Source organism: Hydractinia symbiolongicarpus, chromosome 6 (assembly GCF_029227915.1).
Source record: "Hydractinia symbiolongicarpus strain clone_291-10 chromosome 6, HSymV2.1, whole genome shotgun sequence".
Classification (NCBI taxonomy): domain Eukaryota; kingdom Metazoa; phylum Cnidaria; class Hydrozoa; order Anthoathecata; family Hydractiniidae; genus Hydractinia; species Hydractinia symbiolongicarpus.
Window position 1 is genome coordinate 22,901,865 of NC_079880.1, and position 20,493 is coordinate 22,922,357.

At 33.8% G+C, this 20,493-nt stretch overlaps 1 protein-coding gene across 1 annotated transcript; it reads right to left on the reverse strand.

Moving 5' to 3' along the window:
- Positions 1-364: 364 nt before the first annotated feature.
- Positions 365-17,464, reverse strand: LOC130647648 (uncharacterized). Its single transcript, XM_057453590.1, has 21 exons — positions 17,349-17,464; positions 14,597-14,659; positions 14,371-14,512; positions 14,019-14,165; positions 13,465-13,673; positions 12,902-13,105; positions 12,152-12,283; positions 11,744-11,879; positions 10,930-11,003; positions 9,308-9,427; positions 8,380-8,469; positions 7,902-7,977; positions 7,362-7,413; positions 6,822-6,924; positions 6,144-6,339; positions 5,175-5,379; positions 4,497-4,716; positions 3,439-3,653; positions 2,872-2,951; positions 1,389-1,534; positions 365-774 (listed from the first exon to the last, which is right to left on the reverse strand). The coding sequence occupies exons 2-21, from the start codon at positions 14,630-14,632 to the stop codon at positions 544-546; spliced, it is 2,814 nt and encodes a 937-aa protein (XP_057309573.1). The 5' UTR covers positions 14,633-14,659; positions 17,349-17,464; the 3' UTR covers positions 365-543.
- Between the last annotated feature and the right edge of the window lie 3,029 nt (positions 17,465-20,493).

The following is a 20,493-nucleotide window of genomic DNA, read 5'->3' on the forward strand; positions in this document are numbered from 1 at the left end:
AAACCTTAAACCATACGATTACAAGTCGACAACACTATCACTACACCATCTCCGTTTAGTATAAATAATTCCGAAGTACGAGGACAAGAAACTCAGGACGGTAGAAAATACGTTTGTAACGATGAGAAGGAAAAAAAATTCATCCGAATAAATATTTACGACCAAAGACATACCCTTTTTATTTCATGTATTCTCTATTTATGAACGTTGGACAAACGCCAACAACAAAAATTGGAAGCGTTCTTACATAGTGATTAAGAAAGAATGAAAGAATCTTTCAATTTTTCAATAATTGGGTGTCACTCAAATATCCATTGCTAGTAAAGTATGCATTCTTTTCCTGTTCCTCCCTTTACAAATCGTAAATATCGCCCTGATAAAATCATGTTCCTACCCAGTCCCAGGACTCTTTCGTCTCTTGATTAAATTATATAAGTTGGTAGAAATTAATAATAAATTATATACACAATAATCAAATATAATATATAGAAAATAATATACACAATTAAAAGATATACAATAAAACAACTAAAGGTCATAAATTTAAGGTACGTGTGGATCAAAGTGAGCGTAATTATTTAGTATGTCGCAGAACTGAATGTAATCAAAGTCATGTTTACCACCAATAACCGAATCGAATTTCTCGTAGAGAACGTGAAACTCGCGTGCACTCACCATGCAACCCAACTCGAGTTCGCTTAACACGCGATGAAGTTGCGAGCGTGAAACGGTACCGTTGTGGAGACGGTCGTAGTCCTCAAAGAGTGGAAATAACTATAAAAATAAAACGCGGTGAAGGAAAACCAAGTTTGATGTGCTGCATGAAACTGCATGTGTAAATATAAAGGGAAAAACGTGTCGTGAAAAGAAATTTTCGCGAATTCTTTTCGCGGAATATACAAAGAGTCAGCCATTCGCGAATATTAATTCTCGCGAAAAAAAATAATCTGAATTAGCCTGATTTGCAAAAAATAAATATTATCTGTGTACACTGTGTACTTAAACCGTTAAGAGGATAGATTTGGGAAGATATCTAAGGAAGCTCGCTAGAGTTTAAGAAAACTATAGACTTTATTCTTCATTAACCACAAACGCAGTAACACTGCTACAAGTTTGGTTTTTCTACTAGCATTTGTGTTATTTATCGTTTTTTCACAAAAATTAATCTGTTTCGCATAAAATTTTTTTAAACTTCTTTCTGCGAAAATTATAGGTGAAAGGTATGAAGGGCTAGCCTGCAATTCAAAAGCTTTTTAAAAAACAAATTCATTAAAAGTTGTTTTGCAAAAGTATGTCTAGAGGCAATCTTGTCCACTAAGCATCTCTATCGTTACTAAAATTCAGATAAATTCCATCATAACGTCATAAGAAGAACTAAACAATCAAACCTGTATTCTACGGATTCGGACTCGATCAGCCAGTCTGTGCATCACGGTTTCCAACAGATCTTCAGCTTCAGGTAACAGTTCGATGCAATTTCCCTTCGAGTTTGGTTTAAATTGCGTTGGGACTACAGTGGGGTTCTTTTCCAGCCCTATTTAAATAAATAAATAAATAAATAAATAAATAAATAAATAAATAAATAAATAAATAAATAAATAAATAAATAAATAAATAAATAAATAAGTAAATAAATAAATAAATAAATAAATAAATAAATAAATAAATAAATAAATAAATAAATAAATAAATAAATAAATAAATAAATAAATAAATAAATAAATAAATAAATAAATAGACGAATTAACATAAAGCCTGCAAACACCAGACCTCGCATACATTCCCTCAACCCTATTTACTTAGCAATCTCTTTAGCTAAACTGTTGAAAAATTATTTTAAAACAGTAATCGTGCGTTGGTGTAGATACAGCGCTTTCTAGCGCTTCAGTTAAATTTTTTCCCGGTGTTGAGTTTACTACTGACAAAACCATTCACACGGACAAGGTAGGGTTCACAATGCCAGGACCTTATCAATACAAAAGTCAGCAAAAAACCACCAAATTTTTGCTAAGTGACTAATATTTTTTGGCGGCCAACAATTTATTTGCCGATCTTTTCATTAGCTGCCCAAATATTTTTGCCAATTATTTTTTTTACCGAGTGCTGATTTTTTTGCCAATTTTTATTTTTTTGCCTATTTTTCAATTCAGTACTTATGAAACAGTAACGGCAATGCAAAGAACACAGAAAATAGCCTTGTATCAGTCTGAACAACGTTCCAAGTGAGCTAAGCAAAGGACAATAAAGCCGAGAAGAAAAGAAAGAAGCAGAAGATGAAGATGAAAATGAAAGCAGAGAAAATATTCAAATGAAAAAATAAATAATCATTTAAATTTATTTTATATAGTTCCTATTGAGCTTTTGTTGTTTTATTGAGAGAAAAAAATTGAAAGTTTTCGTGGTCATTTTTGATTTGGAAATTGGTCGGCAAGAGAATAAATTCTAACATTTAGTCGGCGAAAAGTGACTTGCTATGTCAAAATGACTAAATTTTTTTCCGACTTTTTTTTTGTCGACTTTTTTTTTGCCAACCTTTTTTCCTACTTTTCTTTGCCGTCTTTACTTCACTAAAATAGTATTTTGTTAGTAAAAAACTAGGCGCCAAGAAATATGTTAAGCCAAGACCTATCTAAAAATGAGGTTGCTTATAAAAAAAACGTTTAACAATCCACAATGAAGTCTATCGTATTCCCACAGCTTTTATAAACTTTACTGGTCAGACCTGTAAAAAACTGGGAAAAGTTGCAGGGGAGAGGGGTGGCTTCTCGTGGCAACTAACAAAAAGCGTGATACTAGACATGTCTTACAATAAATAAATAAATAATTGTAGCAAAATATTTTTAGTTTTGATGAGGAATCAGAAGAAATTACCTTTTTGTGTGAAAGAACTTTCCACATCTTCACAAAACCTGTAAAAATCTATATACCCAGGGTGGTCAGCAGATGCATACCTAAATTATCAAAAAACGTTTATATCGATTTTCTTTCAACTAAGAAGCTGTAAATAGCTAATAGGCAACATCTATCATTCTAAATATAAGTTATTCACAGGTCAGATGGATGATGGTCAGAAGGGCGGTATGCATAGGACGGTTTATGAAAAAATATTCAAGCAGGGTGGTCTTTATAGCAGGGCAGTCTTATGGTAGGGCGTTTTATACGTTAAAGTGATGCAAATTTCGCATATAAAAATAGTGCTGTCCAAACTTGATCAAGAAAATATATGCATTGAAATTTGTAAGAGCTTAATGGGTGTAAATAGTGTCCATTCAATCGGTCATTTATAGCCCTGGATCAACTAAAACTTCGTAATACAAATAGATTAAATCTTTTACAAAGAATGAGTGCACAGTGAGATCACAGACTTGTTCAGTGAGACATGCTAAAATTACCACAAATCAATTAACGTTTCACACAGAAAAAAACTATTACACTCACCAGTCTTCAACAATTTTCATTTCTTCGACAGTCAAACCGAGTGCACACATATCAAGGGCCCTCGGAAAACTCGTCTTTAACATTCTCCCTGTTCTCAATTTATCGTAATCCTTCATGAATTCGTAAACTCGTATGCCTGCTCTAACAACTTTTGTTTTGATTTTATTCATAATTGACTCGATATCCTTCAATCCTTCTCTGTTAGCAGTTGCGGCCTACGAGATGTAAAATGTAAGAAGAGTATAATTGATACTATACACCAATAGTCAAATTGATTTATAATAAATGCTTTACTTTTTTGTTGTTAATAATGGAGACTAAAATAACACTATTCTATCCGTGGACCAAATTGGTATCTCAAGCAGCGATGCGTTAAATAGGGTTTGTATTATCTTATTTGTGATACAAAAATCCTATGTAGCACTCTTAGTAGAATGAAGCGCCTACCTTGAAAGTTAGCATTTTTGGCAAAAAGTCCCGTATTTTTTTGCCAAAAAAGGCCGTTAGTATTCACCGGTGTGCATTAACGGACCTCTCAGATTAACATAAAATATTATTACATTGTAGAGAACCGATGTGTATGGTCATAAGCATGTAATGGTGGCAACAGAGTCTTTATATATACCCGTTATTTGAAAGCAATGATAACAAAGGACTGAGGCTGAAATTCGGGTCAAAACCGAAGTAATTAACAGACAATTGGTCAGACTGAAAATGTAAAAAGTTGAGCAAATGGAAAATCCACAAAACAGAAACAATATTTTTTTTTTCAATAAATAATATTATTAATCTTAACAAAGAATCTTACAGTTTTCCTTAATGTTGCCCTTAACAAGCGAGACTAAAATCAAAATTTTGTTCTTCTTGCAGCGAAGGCTAAAATTAAAATGCAGCCCTTAGCAACTGAGACTGAAATGAAAAGTTGCCCTTAGCAACTGAGACTAAAATTAAAATGCAGACCTTAGCAACTGAGACTGAAAAAAAATGTTACCCTTAGCAACTGAGACTGAATTAAAAAAATGAAGTTGCTTATAAAAAGATGTGGATTCCAACATTACCTTATTTTTGTGGACAAGTTTTAGTTCCTCTAATCGCTTCAAATACTTGTGCTCCTGTTTCTCTGAAGGTTGAAGCTCCTCGAGAAATTTTAAATAGTTAAAGCCAGTATCGTCACTGAATTTTTCATACACTAAATCGATTTCGTCAAGTTGGCAATCAAAACATAAATACGCCATACACTGTCGTAGCTGCGATTTTGTGACGTAACCAATGTTGTGCCTGTAGTACATGAAAACAAAAAAATGATGTCTGAGCGCTTGGCGTGTTTGATTGAAGATATGCTGCTGTTAATAATTCATTACAATCCCTTACTCAAATATTTAGACAACGACACTTTTTCAGCTATTTTACAAAGTAAGCGAAAAGCATCAACTCGCCAGAACTGCTACTTTCTCAGATGACACTTTCCTACACGTCAGCTTTATGGAATAATCCACGTCGTGTTACACAAAGACGTTGAAGCTTATTCGGAAAAAAAGACCTTCAAAAATTTATGCAGCATTAACTCCACAAGAAGGAATAAAGATAAATATACAGATTTAAGTACTTTTTTTTAATCGATCGCCATAATATATTTAAATCTTATTGTTCGTGAAAATCGTGCCACAAAATGTGCGGTTTAAGCCAGCTTACTATAATAAGGACCTTTTTTTCTGAAATAAAGGCGTTGCACTCACCTGTCAAAATCTTGAAAACATGGCTTCGTCAGTATTCTCCTTTGATTTGTTTTTTGTCTCATCTTATGCATAGCTTTCTCAACCTTTTGCTGGTTCTCTAAAGAAGCTTTCGACCAATCACACGTTCCAGGTTTTGGCATGCGAAACACCTCTGCGGGAGGTAGAACAGCAAGTGGTGATTTTTCTAAACCTCGTCGAGTGAAAACTGAAATATAAACGGGTAATAATGTATACAGTGCAAATACCAAAACATGACATGTGAGCAATAAACTGCGCATGCGCAGATGTTATAACATGCTGTTGTATGCAACTTTACATACCATTGCATTATTTCTTATTCATATATAGAAAGAAATATAACTGCAGTCATTTACTATAATTATTTTTCTGGTAGGTCTGTGTATGATCTACTGAAAACGGCCTTAAGTAAAATACTACCACGTGATTGTAAAATCACACAAGAGACCGAGTATTGTAAATAAACCTAAATAATGCCCGTATACGTCTGTCCGTCCGTCCGTCTGTCTGTCACGCAAAACGGTAGCTTAACTGCGACGGGCGAACTCGTGGATTCTTCCACGGGCTAATGACTAGTAAACTTAAATAACGTAACCTTTTATATTATTTGAATGCAGCTTAAAAAAGTTTTGGAGGTATAGATGTACATCAACAACAACCAATCAGTTTTACAGATAAAAACATTTTCTGATTTTTCAGCCATTTCGGCGGAAGTAAATGTTGTAAAAAAGATTTTTAATAATCAACAGCGAATTTTCTCCTATAGCGAAAAAAAAAACAACGGAGAAAATATTCCACCAATGAAATCGTGAATTTAATGATTTAAAAGGTCTGGAAAGGTTTTCTTTTGAACAAACAATATAAAACTGTAAGAAACCTTTATCCAGAAAACATTTCATTCCAATTGTTAATCCGATTTTATATCCGTTTTCCGAAACACAGTTACGTTACCTTCTTCAATGTCAGTCAAAAATTTAGTCCACAAAACATGAAATTGTGTTTTCGGATCAGCATATCGGGTAATAATAGCAAGAATTTGGGCTTCTGATAAATGGTCTTGTCCCATCGCACTCAAACCCATTCTGAAACGTGATACACTGATTGAACCGTGTCGAAGTGGATCGAAATCTTGAAAAAATTCTTCAACCTAAAGAAATAAAAACATTATACTTTATTTAGTAAAAATTGTCACGATTTCTAAAATTCACGAAATATGTAGGAACCTTTCATAATCGATAAATCTGAAAATATCTACGAAATGAATATTTATATTGGGTTTCGAAATTGCAAATGTTGGATATTTGCAGGGAAAAATATAAAAAAATCAGGGTTTTTTTAACTTAATAAGATAAACTTTCGCGAATTAAAACTAGTCGAACCGTTGCAAAAAGCTGTAAAATTCGTTAAAAATTGCATAGGCTCAACTCTGAAACTTAGCAAGTGTTCATTTGAGTAGAAAATCAGAGAAAAAAACTCGTTTTTCATTGCTGTTTTTGATTACAAATCGTCTCATTCTCCAATTGGTGTTCATATTCAATTCACTTCTAGTTTACTATATAGTGGCAATATTGGTGAATCTAGAAATGTTGCTCTTGATTGATTACATAGAGTGTGTTTGTGGTAACCTACCCTGATTCTGTTGACGAGGACGTCATTTCGTATTCTTTTGATCAATCCATCAACATCCACACTACTTATATCTGGAGTGTCGTCAACTTGCTCGTCGTGACATCTAAGAAAAATTATTTTAAAAAAAAATATATAAAAACTTATTTTTAGAATCCATTCTTCATTCCTTCAATCCTGTTATAGCCATCTGTCATCGAGTAACATTTCTTCCAACACAAAATAAGGAAACGTGAGGCTACGTATATACTACGAATAAATAAACAATGCTCTTGCTGAAAAGCATTTTAGGGCTATAAAGCAGGGGTCAGCCTCTATAAATTCTAAGAAAAACTCCTTTAAAGATAGCTAATAAACTTCCAGGATCAACATATAACATTTCCTACCAGTACAAATTGTAGCTTCTAGGTTAGGTTTTGTCCGTGAAAGTTTGACCAACAGAATATAAAATTAATTGGGCGTTTTATTTTAGCGTTAGTAAAAGAGGGCGGATCTTAAACTTTGATACTAAATTGGACGATACAAACACCATTAAAAACTTACATATACTGAGTTGTGTTCCAGTCTCCTTTGACAGGAGCGCGTCCAATGTATTCTACATGAACAAAAGAAAAAACGTTTTCTTATTGCGAAGGTCGGGTAAACCAAAAACGGTAAGCAATTGGCGATTATCATCGGCATAAGACGTTTGGTGGCATAAAATGATAAATATAGCCATCAATAGACAAGACCCAGACTTCCCCTTTAAAATAGAACAATTCATTCACTTTTACACGTTCTAAAACCAAAACCAAATGCCAAAAATAAATTAAAAAATAAAAAAAAAATTTTACACAACAAATCCCACTAAAACACAAAAAGCAATATTGTTCTACATTTTTAACAGATATGACGTTGTATAAAACTACGAATTTTTTTCCCGCCAAAAACTACTTTACCCTCCTCGAACTAGAAACCTGTAAATCAAAGCTTATCCGTGGTTAAACTAACCTTCCACTAAATTTCTTATTGTTAGTCATCAATGAATTTGAATAAGATACAAATTTAAAGTGAAGTTTAGCAAAATTTTGAACATGTACCTACCTGGATCTATGGCTTGTATAAACGCAGGATAGTTTATGTCGCCACTTATTTGGTACTCAAATTTTCGACAGATTAACTATTGTAATAGACAGGAAAATAAATTGTCATAAAAATGAAAATTACGGCGAGATGGACTCCTTTCTAAGCATATGAAGTACAAATTAATTTAACCAATATGACTTAATTGTAATTATTTTTCGCAGAAATTAATTTGCGCAAATTTCGTGAGTTTTTGTCAATTTCGCGAAATTAGTTTCTATGAAAGTTATAGACAAACTCGCTATTCACTAAATTCGCGAAATATGTTTTGTCAGCAAGGCTCCTGAAAACGGTAAAAACTAAGAAAGCAGTGTCAGCAGTTCTTTCGCCAAAATTCGTAAAATTTAATTTTCACAGGTTCTCACATTGTAATACTACGTAAAATTTAAAAAAATATATTTAAAGAAAAAATATTTTACAATAAAAAAAATAATCTTACCTCTAAATCTAACTTGGTTAAGTTTAATCCAACCATGTGTAACAAGCGACTAAATTGAGTGTTAGTGATTCCTCTAGTGTAACCAAAGCCCTAAATATTATAATAAACAAAACAATGACGGGGAGTATGCCTTAAATATCTTGTGGCTATATTGACTAGACGCCCTATAAAACACGAATGGGGCCCTTTTGCAATGGCGTTCTTCATAATATTTCATGAAAGTGTGTGTTATATAAAAAACACACTAAAATATGATTACAAAAAAGTTAATATAAGCGACAACGCGAAAAAAAGAATTTGGAAGAAATGCATATCTGAGAAAAAACTGAGAAAGAGCCGTTAAACAAGCTAGATTTACGTATATTCACTTTTTCTGGGTGCTTTTATTAATCCGATCAAAACCTGAAATGCTTCTTTCGAAGTTGAAAGAAGAACGATTACTTCGTATAACTGCACATGCGCATTGTAATAAAAAAAAATTTCTCTATGGGAGATGCCCCAACGTGGTTTCGTCAAGTTTCTATTACAACGTTGCGTAACCAGAGGATATAAATCGGGTTTTCAATAAATCAATTTCTTTAAGCATTGTTTTCAAACGTACAACCTATTGGCGTAACATTCGCTGTTGATTTCTATTCTACACCTTTCTAAAAACTTTGAGGTAATAAAATATCAACAAAAATGTTTGCATATACAGGTTAGCACAATGGACTATAATTTTTTAAACTGATACACAAGGCTAAACTTCAAAAATCCAATAAATCGAGTCAAAAAAATTTCAAGTGAAGGAGAGTTTAATAGATTTCGACTTCTTTTTTACGCTATCTATAAACAGGCGAGGACCTCACTTGTAAAATTTAGGATATAAAGATTAACTGGAAGTACATTATTTCGTTTGAAAACACTGTGTATTAATTCACTCACTCACCCTATCAAAATCCTTGAAGTATGGATACAACATCAAGCGCTTCTTTCGGACGGTTTCGTGAAGTTCGTTTAAAATTTGAGCAACTCGCTCTTCGTCAGCAGCTGACAGGTTGTTTGGTGTCTAAGTATTGCAAGTTACATTAAGTTTCCTTAAACATTTGTCAGCAATTTAAGCAAACTAAAAACTAAAATCTGTCTGTTTAAATGACATTTAGTGCTGAGCGTTCTGTAGATTACAATGATCAACCCTATTTTTGGTTCTTAAATTACATGCTTCTTTATGTATTGTTATATTTTTAAGAAAGCCATAGACATTTGATGCTCATAGATGCAAACGGGTGCTCATAGATGCAAACGGGTGCTCATAGGTGCAAACGGGTGCTCATAGATGCAAACGGGTGCTCAAAGATGCAAACGGGTGCTCATAGATGCAAACGGGTGCTCATAGATGCAAACGGGTGCTCATAGATGCAAACAGGTGCTCATAGATGCAAACGGGTGCTCATAGATGCAAGCGGGTGCTCATAGATGCAAACGGGTGCTCATAGGTGAAAAAGGGGAATGAGTAAAACTTCATAGTTCTAAACACATCACTGAAAATTGTAAAAATGTAAAAGTTGGATGTTTAAGAAATGGTGAATCAGGGATGCTGCTCTTTCTATAAGCATTTTATTATTTTTCCAAAGACATTAAGAAGAGTCGTAAGTGAAGAACAAATTACTGTTGTAACCACGTAGGCTTTTTATGCATTTTGAAAACATGCAGCAGCTTGTAAAATTAAATTTGAGGACATTTAAAGGGGTTACAGAACGATTCAATAAGCTCAATTCTCTAAAGTTCCGAAAAATGGCGTGTAATAACTGGACCACTCAAAAGGTCAAGGTGCAAGAAATTATACACACTTTAAAATCACATAGACGTCTAGACAACCTCTTTTTGAATATTTAATTTTTTATGATGAATTTGCTACTTTTTTTATTACTATTTTATAAAAAACAGAAAAATTTTCCTTCAGTATTCTTTTTGGTGGTAATATAAGCTACGGTCTGTAAAATATATTAAATATCGGAAAATCGAAAGTTTGTTTTGAAGAGGGAACAGATATAACACGAAGAGTTGCATTTGTTAAAAATTGCCATGTTCCTAGCTTTAAGAAGGTGATTAACCTCTAAAAAGATTTTAAAGTCTTTCTTGTTGCTTAGACTGGCTTTATGTACAATAAACTTAGATGTTTCTATGCAAAATTTCAAAGAATATAGCTAGCTAAGTTTATTTTATTAGACAGTTTGAGCTAAGAAAAGTACTTATATCAAATGCATCAGGGATTTACTTAAGGAACTTTTTTGATATTTTCAGTTATATTTGGATTCCCAATGATATTTAAAATGACTTAAGTTGTTGTTTTTGTCCTCAGTGATCATAAACTTTTCCACCACCATTAGCTCGACTTTTGTGTAAGTCACTAAAGTCGAAAACCAACAGCCGTTTCGTATCCCCTCTGAGAAAAGTATTAAAAATATACTTTTATAAAAGGATTTAGGAGTTTTGAGGAAGCTTTTTAAAATTGAGGAGTTTTGAAGAACCTTGTAAACAGAAGGCATGATAAACAATGTGAAATCCTACTTTAGCTAATGCTCCTATTGGAGGTCGGAACACATCCACTGTTGGCTTCTTCTCAAGATCAGGAACATTAAAAGCTGAAAAAGATAAGCATAACAGAACTGTTCATAAAGATTAATGTTGGTTATGGTATAAAAGCTTATTCCGGAACTAAGGAATTGGTTTTGAAGGTGCAGGAATCAGTGACTAATAGGATATTTTTGAAATTTAAGACACCCAGATTGACTAAAACGTTATTTAAATGCTAGAGACACCAGATGCAGCCTACCTTAAGGCAAGATATTTTTACAAGAAAATTTTTTTGCGACCTGAAAAATATTTTTTTCGGGGAACAAATTTTTGTGATTTTAAAGATTTTAATGCAAATAGCAGAACTTATTTGGAATAAAATGCAGAATTAATGTTTTCTTTTAAATCTCTATTTATCTAAAGAAATGATGGCAAAAAAATTTACTTTTGCAGAAATTAGTTTTGTGATTTGCTCCGCAAAAAATATCAATTTTACGGAACTTAATTTTACCAATAGGGCACAAAATCTGAAAAATTACTTCCCATGAGGCATGCAAACTAGATTTTTGTTTTTGCTCTGGACTCTAGTTTTTGCAACATTTTAAAACTGAAAGCCATTAGCTATTTTTTAATTTAAGAAACCAGTCGATCAAAATTCAAATTCGTTTCTGATTATACGTAATATCACAAAAACAATAAGGTATTGTTATTAAAAAAAAACAGCCACAGTGGTGTTGTGAATAAAATAAAATAAATAACCCACTGAGAAGAAAACAACAGAAGAAAATAACCGAAAAAGAAAGCTAACCGTTCTCCATCAAATGGCAGAATTCTTTATAACGCACACGCCCATCTTCAGTTTGATAAAACTCAACAAGCATATCTATCTCGTCTCTCGACAAATTGGCTTGAGTGCCACAACATAATGATAAACCGCAAACAAACTAAACCATCAAATAAAGATTAAATCCCTACCATCCTCGTCATAGATGCAAGATTCACCCTTGTTGGTCACACAAGTTTTGCATCCTGCATTGAAATGTGGACAGCAGTTGTGAAAAAAAAAGGATGGCAAAAACATATCCACATTTCTAGTTAATGACAACAACAGAAAGATACACAATACACAAGCCTACAAAGGTTATGTTGTACATATTTGTGTAAGCATAAGTAAAAGTGAGAAAATGAAATGGATAAAGTAAAGATAAAAGAATACCTGGTTTCTTGTAATAACACCGCTACGTAATTTATCATGATCTTTGAAAAACTCTGTCGTTCTAATCCCGTTTTTATGCACAGCTATGCGAATTTTTTCAAACACATCTTGAAGGGTGGTACCTTGTCGACTCTAATGAAAAAAAAATTGATACATATTATATACAAGAAGTTATTTTTAAAAATGAGAATTCCTGGGTACGAAGATGAAATGTTTTTAGCTACAACGAAGCTTTATAATATGTAAGTTATACTGACATTTATAAGCAAAACTATTTTAACTACTGTTATCACAAAAATACCAACCAAAAAAATTTTTAAGACAAAAATCTTTACAGGAATTTTTTTGCGTAATATCTGAAATTGAGACGTTTTTGCACAATGGTAAAGGTCCTACAAGAAAGGGTGGACATCTTTTTGTTTTTACCCTATCCACATAAACAAGCAATGGAACAAATTCTTTTTTGTGTTTTAACAGATATAAAGTGTCCCATATATCAATAATGATAATAAAATGGGGGGTAAAGTTATTTCTGTAGACTGTTGTTAATTTCAGACTAAGAAGTGACGATGCTTTATTTTTTTTTATGGAACTGAGTTTTAAAAAAAAATTAGCAATTTGAAGGTAAAACAAAGGTTTCAAAATAAGAATCTTTTGTAAAAAAAATTTATGAAACAACGAATTAGAAAGTCTGCACTGAATAAACACGAAACAACATTGTTAAAACATAATACAGAAAATTTTCTGTACCTTTCTGCCACATGGTTTATTCTCCTCCATGTTTCTATCAATCAAGAAGTCATTGTTGTCTTGAGCTTTCAGTATCTGTTCAACATCTTGATGGAAATCTAAGTAGTTACACAAACCTTGTTTGGAAGGGTGAATGTATTTCTTAGCAAGCAATGCTTGCTCCTCTGATGTTACATTAGGTGGGCCAGGAAACCGTCGAAAGAACTAAAAAGAATACAAAAAGCTGACACAATAAGGTTTAGGGGGGAAAACGTTGCAAAAGTGTACAAGTTTTATCCATATAATAATACTCAATGTTCCATTTGTAAACAAAAGAATGTAGCTGTGAGTAGTGGATTCCCATGGACTATCCTTGGGCTAATGACTACTGGTATATAAACTTTTAGCAGTCCAGACTTTTTGATTATACACAAAATACCATGCATAATAGTGCATTATTTACTGGTAAAATCTTTATTAATATCTGTGTGCTTCAAAAGAAAAGTAAACTAAATCCTGCTTGCCTGTGTATGCACAAACCAGTAACACATCACAAAATAAACAAACAAAAGAGAGCTAAATACCTGACTCTCTGTAACAAGTCCAATATTGTGTTGATCAAAATCCTCATAGCAACTTTTTATGTTAATACCATGGTATTTACAGTATGGTGCTATGTGTTCTAGTAATTGTCTACACTTTTCCAATGCCGGAAAATTTAATGCTTGCTGAGTTACAGGTGGAGAAGGTGGTTTATGTGGCATTGATTGATTTGACATGTCCGGGTTAAAAGCTAAAAGGTTAAGCATGCAGCACTACATAAGCACTTAGAGTACCCAGGGTGTTTTGTCACTTAATATGGTGTATAATATTCAACATTTATGATCAATGAGAAAAATGTATGTACGTTTCCATTACAGTTAAAGCTTACCACACATAACGACAATAACTTTCTTTTTGTATCATTCGTTCTTACACTCACTGCCCACTTGCCCACATTTAAATAAATGAACATTCAGAATAAGACGAAGTAGAGTATGCGGAGAAAACAAAATGCCTTAGGAATATTGCAACAGAAAATTGTATACTTCTAAATAAAAGCCAATGTGTTGTGTTGTTTTTTATGAAAAAGTATTACCTGAATCTATAGTCTTGCAAAATGCTCTATAATTCACCATGCCAGGGTGGCGTGGATCAGAGCCATACTTTTTCATGAGTTGAGCATCTTCTTTTGGTTTCAATACTATTCCATAATGTTGATCCAAGCATCTATCAAATTGGCCCTCTAGAAACATTTTGACAACATTGTTTTGTTTAAAATGCAACGCAAAATAGAATTCCTTAGCAAAAAATACATAGGAATATTCATAACCAATCAATTGCCTTATACAATAATATATTCTACACAGAAAAAAAGTATTGGAAAACAATGTTTTGTTTTTATAAAAGTATACAAGAAACAATATACAAGAAAATAAATAAATGATTACTAGTGACAAATCCTGTTCTTAGCCGATCAAAATCTTTCAGATAATCATCTGTTCTTGCACGACGAGCCGCTATGGAGTTCCTAACTTTGTCCTCGATAACAGGAATAGATAATTGTGGGGATAGAGGTCTGTGGCCAATATTCTAAATAAACACACGATATCTTTAATGTGGTTTATTTTAAAAACATATAAAATATTGCGTGTGAAACAGTTATTCTGTCCTTACATAAAAGTCTTGAGTATCAGCAAATCTAACAGTCATCTTCAATTAACCAAAAATGCATTTAACCTAGAAATAAACACAGTTAAAAAATGTAGTAATGGGAGTGTGACATTCTTAATAGCTTCCACATTTTGTTTCATAAAAACAACATTACTATTTAGAAATTTACAGGAAAAGTGATGAGTTTAGTTTACTATTAGTTATATAGTTTTGCATCACTGAGCATATAAAATTTGTACGTCTTTTACCAAATCCAGTTTCTAAAAATTTTAAGCCACAGAATTAGTTAAAAACTTCTGGAATATATACCCCTATTATTTTCACCTATAACTTGCAAAAACAAGCCTGTTAGTATGCTGAAATAAGTTAATAATATCAGACCATAGTAAGGCAGGTTAACACTAAGACCATTGTTTTTTTAATTTTTTTGCTTTGTGAAAAATGCATGTATGTTTCGTTTGCTTAAAAAATCTGCCGAACGTGAAAGAATCCTAGATTCCTGTACATGGTCAAGATATCACTGTTTCACTGTCCATATCTCACTACTGCACAACAAAACACTTCTTATACAACTTACTTTTTACCTCAATTAACAAGACTCTGCTAGTCAACAATGGAAGTAATTCTTTTTCCAAGCAGAACCTCTTCTGCAAGTAACACTTTTTCCAATTATAATAAATAAATATTAATATTAGGGGCCACTAACAAATCTATATGCTGGACCCCACATTTGCAACATCTTACAACATCTAATATTTTACCTCAGTAACCTTCAGATCGACTTTTGTAGAGTTTTCACTAAAACCTATTTTATGTTACATAAGAAAATTGTTCTTTATTTCATTTCTCTTTGTTCCCCAAAATAAACATTAACTGACTTGTTGTCTGCCACACAATACCATACAAAATAAATATTTTCTTTTTCATAGAAAAAATTAATTTGAATCTCTTTGATATGTCCCCTTAATTCACCTTTGATTTTTCAATTCAATAACCAAGTTTATTTATAAAAAAGGAGCAAAATGATCAAAAATGTGTTTTAAGGGTAAAATATACAAAAACATGTTTGTTTCTTTTTATGAAATTATGGTTTATACTTGGCAGACTCTAGGATGGCTGGCACAGTCTAAAGCTAAGCAGGCATAAGTATTTCTATTTTTTAATCATCTTGTCAGGGGATATTTGCCTCAACCTAGGCCCTGCAAAGTATCCCTGTTCTTCTTGCTTAAAATCTGTGCCAAAAACATACAAAGCACTTTCATGTGACAAGTGAGGATAGTGGGCTCATAAAAGATGTGAGTCATTTGGCGACAAAATCCCAGACAACATCAATATTACTATTAACTATGAAAATTTTGATTTTGGGACAATTAGAAATGGGAGAGGCTTAGAAATGGCCCATCTTAACATTAATGGTCTGTCATCCAAACTTGACTATGTTAAATTTTGCTACCTCAAACAAAACTTGATGCATTTTCCATTTGTGAGACAAAAATTGGTGACACCATCACTGACAATATGTTAAATTGAGGGCTATGCTTGTTATAGGAATGATCAGAATAGATGAGGTGAAGGGGTTTTGGTTTTTGTTAATGAAAACTTGGATGGCCACCTGTTAAATCACCTATACTCCAAAAATATTGAGTCGTTATGGGTGAAAGTGTGCCTGAAGAAAACTAAATCTATTTACGTAGGTGGGGTTTTACAGGCCACCTGGAGGTAGTGATTTGCAGAGTGATGAAAGCCTGATCTCATTTTAAACAATGTTTTTATAAAGGCCCTAAAGAAAAATAAGTTTTTGTCTTGGAAGATCTTAAGTGTAACATGCTTTCAAAATATATTTTCTTCGAAATAAAGGAATTATGCTTTACTCTTTTCTTAAAACAACTTATTACAGAGCCAACAGGGTTTACAGAAAATAGTAGCACTCTTTTTAACTTGATACTTTTTAACGGTTCTTGTATTTCTAAAACTGGTGTCATGGATTTAGGCATTAGTGAATCACAATTTAGTTTAGGGATCGTCTCCGAGATCGTTTCAAAAAAAATCGTTTCAAATCGTTTTATTTTTTAATTATTTTTTCTATCGCCGTTCTTCGTTCTTAAATTTGTTTTCATCGCAATATTTTCCGATTTAAAAAAAATTGTTAGTTTTAAGAAAAACTTTTATTTTTAGTTTTGAAAAACTGTTTTACGATATTTACGATAAAAGATGTTGTTGATGATGTCGATGTCGTGTTGAATAAAAGAGAAACAATAATTTTACATTTATATATAATTTTAATTGGTTTTTAATTAGTTCCACATCGTTTCAAAATTCGTTTCAATAAAGACTTTTACATTGTATAGATAGATAGATCGTTTCAGAATTTTTTCTAATCGTTTCAAAATAGTTTCAAAATCGTTTCACAATCGTTTCATTCTTACGTAGTTTATATACAAAATCGTTTCGCAAATAAAATATGAAACATTTAATTCATATAAAAATATTGAAACAATTTCCATACGATGAAAATCAATTCAATTCGTATCAAAACTGAAACAATCATATCAAGGTTCATAGTTACAAGAACTTCTGTAAAGAGGCTTTTTTAAATGACCTCAAGAATTTAAACTGATCATATTATAATAATTATGACCTTTGATGATGAAGCAAGAGGAACTGAATAAGAATGTTAACACAATTAAAATAGCTAGCTGTTTACTACTAGGGCTGTACTATTAGAACCAAACGTAGCTAGGAGAAAAGATGTTACCTTTTAATTTTAAACATACAAAACAAGTCAACAATTCCAAAACACGGATAAAATAAATGAGCAGTCGGTAAAAAACAAACACGCTTATAACTGTTGCCCCATATTTGTTACTATGGTAAATAACGGAAAAGTTAAAAATTCAAGACCACCGAACACCCTGGATAAATTACCGCTACTTTTCTCACAATACACTTTTTTGCCAAAAATATTTCCTTAAACAAAGACATTTATTCTGTTTATGTTTAGATGCTCTTAGTACCGTCCCCCGTAACCTCATACTTACACTGCCTTTAGCCCTGCCTGACAATGCCGGGGTAGGCGGCCAAAGTGTGCTCCAACCTGATCAGCCCAGGGTCCTTTTACATATCGGGTTCTTTTGAGACGGTAAGCGATAGTCACATCAAGTCGGCTACTTAAAAAACAGTAACAGACTGTTATTAATGACGTACCATTCTTATTTAGCAAGTGAACACGCGAAGTTGGTCTTTATAAGTAGATAGACATAAATTAAGCACCAGTAGAGTCTGTAAAATACCGAAACTGATGAGGCGCAACATTTACCTCAACCAAAACACAGTTGCCGTTTTTTTCTAAATTTGAATCGAGGGTTTTTAGAAGTAACACGTGGAACATTCGCCAAGTGAAACCATTTTTAGGTCCCTTGAAAGTACTACTAATCGAGCGGCAACTGCATTGTGTTGCCTATAGAAAAACCTGTTATAGGTTCTTAAGAAATTTAGTCATCTGCTGAAACAAAATCAATCTACAAAAAAGCAATAATCTGAATGGATTTTACGTTCTTTGGGCGCGCTAAACGCGGGGGAAAAAACGTCTGTACACCATACTTGCACTTTTTAACTTTAGCATATACAAGAAGTGCGCATGCGTAAAAATGCAGCAGCAAATTGAAAACATGATTGTTTTTGTCTCTTATTAAAATTGACCTCAATACACACCCCGTGCCCCTCGGTCAAATGCATTTATAAAAAGGCACTTGATGTTAGCTTTTTTTTGCCCTACATGAAAAAATTACGCCTTAATTTTCATCAAAGTTAATAAATCGCGCAATGTTCGTTCCTTTTGCGCTACGTAGCTAAGATTAACGCGGTGGCTGCTATCAAAGCTCAACCTTGTCTCCAGAACTTTTGGTATCTTAAGTTACAATAATTTGACAGTAAATGACGTAAAAATAATCGTCAAACATAACCAATTGCAAAATTGTATTCTCGTGCCCAGAACTCTTTGAGATCAAGCCCTCAAGGTTTATCTTGATAAGCTCTGGGGACGAGAATGGTAAAATTACGCTGATAGCCATCATCGCACATATGTATAAGCATGTTCAGAGATAGGAAAATACCAATGTTAGGACAGACCCCCTTAGCAGTTTCCTATCCCACGTCAAATCATGGATCATCCCCGTTAAATCAACGATAGAAGAGTCCATAAAATCCATGTGCACTTTACCACTTTACGTTAAATAAGCGGGCATGCTCTATAATATCTGCCCAAAACCCCCCTCCCCGACCGCGTCCCCCTGGGCCCCTCCCCTCCCTCCCCGTCCAATGGGTCCCTACCCACCCTCATCTGTCGTGTCCTATAAATTATAGTGTTATGTGTGTCTATAATGGCCTCTTGCTATCGGAAAGCATACCATATGCTAAATGCCGCGGTAAAAGATAAAATCAGAGCAATCTTCTCATCCTCGTGTGTACTACTCCCAGTAGCACCAACATCGCCGCCACCGGTAGCTCCGGTAATGTGTTTATCCGCGGTATCCACGGTATCCACATGTTTCACGATAGTGTGTTTATCAGGATGATCAGGATGGATATCGGTATGGACCGGCGTCACGGATTTATGTGATTCGTTAACCTTTCGATTAATCCCAATGGTAAGATCCTCGCCGGATATCAAAATCTTGTTGTTGTAACCCACCACACCCGTCTTAATTCTGAGATTCATGTCACTAGGTATCATATAAATACCTTGCCCAACGGAATAATCAACCTTACTTGAAGCGTAGTTTAGAGTATCCTGATAACGCTTAATGTCCTCCTGAATATCGACCCTACGGTTAACAATATCCTCAAGGTTATTCATAAAAACTCTTTGGGCGGTCAGAGCACTTGAATCATTACCAAGGATGGAGGAGCGTGCCGAGGCCTGAGAACTAAGAACAAGATAGGCATAGGCCCTAACACTGCTTGAGATCTTCACAAGGCCCGTTTTTGTAAATCCATCGGATTTTTCCACAATCCACCGCGTCATGGAGTCGTTTGTGAAATAACTTAACCCCGGAGTTGGATATTCTTTACGTCTTTTTTGATATGAGCTGAAAAAGTTCTGACCCCTGTATTTCATGGGGTTGGGATCAACCCCATAATCGCTGCAGATTTTTAGAAACTCCTCATTTGAATAGGGATTGTCGAATCGATTGAAGCTATCCTCAAAGGGCAGAGGTATCTGCAAGCGCTTAATGATTCGCCTAATGTGATAATACACATGGAAGCGATATATCGACCTGACCATGGATCTACCATCCTTCAGGTGTTCGGAGCTGACTCCGCAGGCACTTGAAGCGCACCAGGTGGCGAAATTGAGCTGGGTTTGCCACAGTCTAAAAGGTTGCTCATTCCACACGTTCATGCGTTGCGCGTTTTCACCAAGTTCATAATTGGTAAAAATGTTAGGAAAGGAAGCGGGGAAGGATCCGCTTTCGGACACAATAATGGCCTGTTTGTACAGATCCCTGGCGCCCAATATTTGAAGATACGTCCCTCCATTTGGCTTATATGTCGCGTTCGGGTTATATTTGAAAATGTCATCCATTCTTTGATTTAAATATATTCACAATCTCTAATATAATAATGTATATTACAATAAAAGACGTAAATAGCGAGAAGAAAATCTATCTGCATCGTCCGATCGACAACTCGCATGGCACGAAGGAGGTTGCGATCGTGGAGGCGTTTTCGGACAATATCATTTATCAAGTAATAGCTTCAATAAGTGTACTCTTAGCCAATGCAATCGGTACACTGCATTTACCCAAGGGTAAGTACTACACCGGGAGGGAGTTGGATTCACTCGTAGGGGGTGATGTGAAATCAACACCACTGGTCAGAAACCCTGATTTGAAGAAATA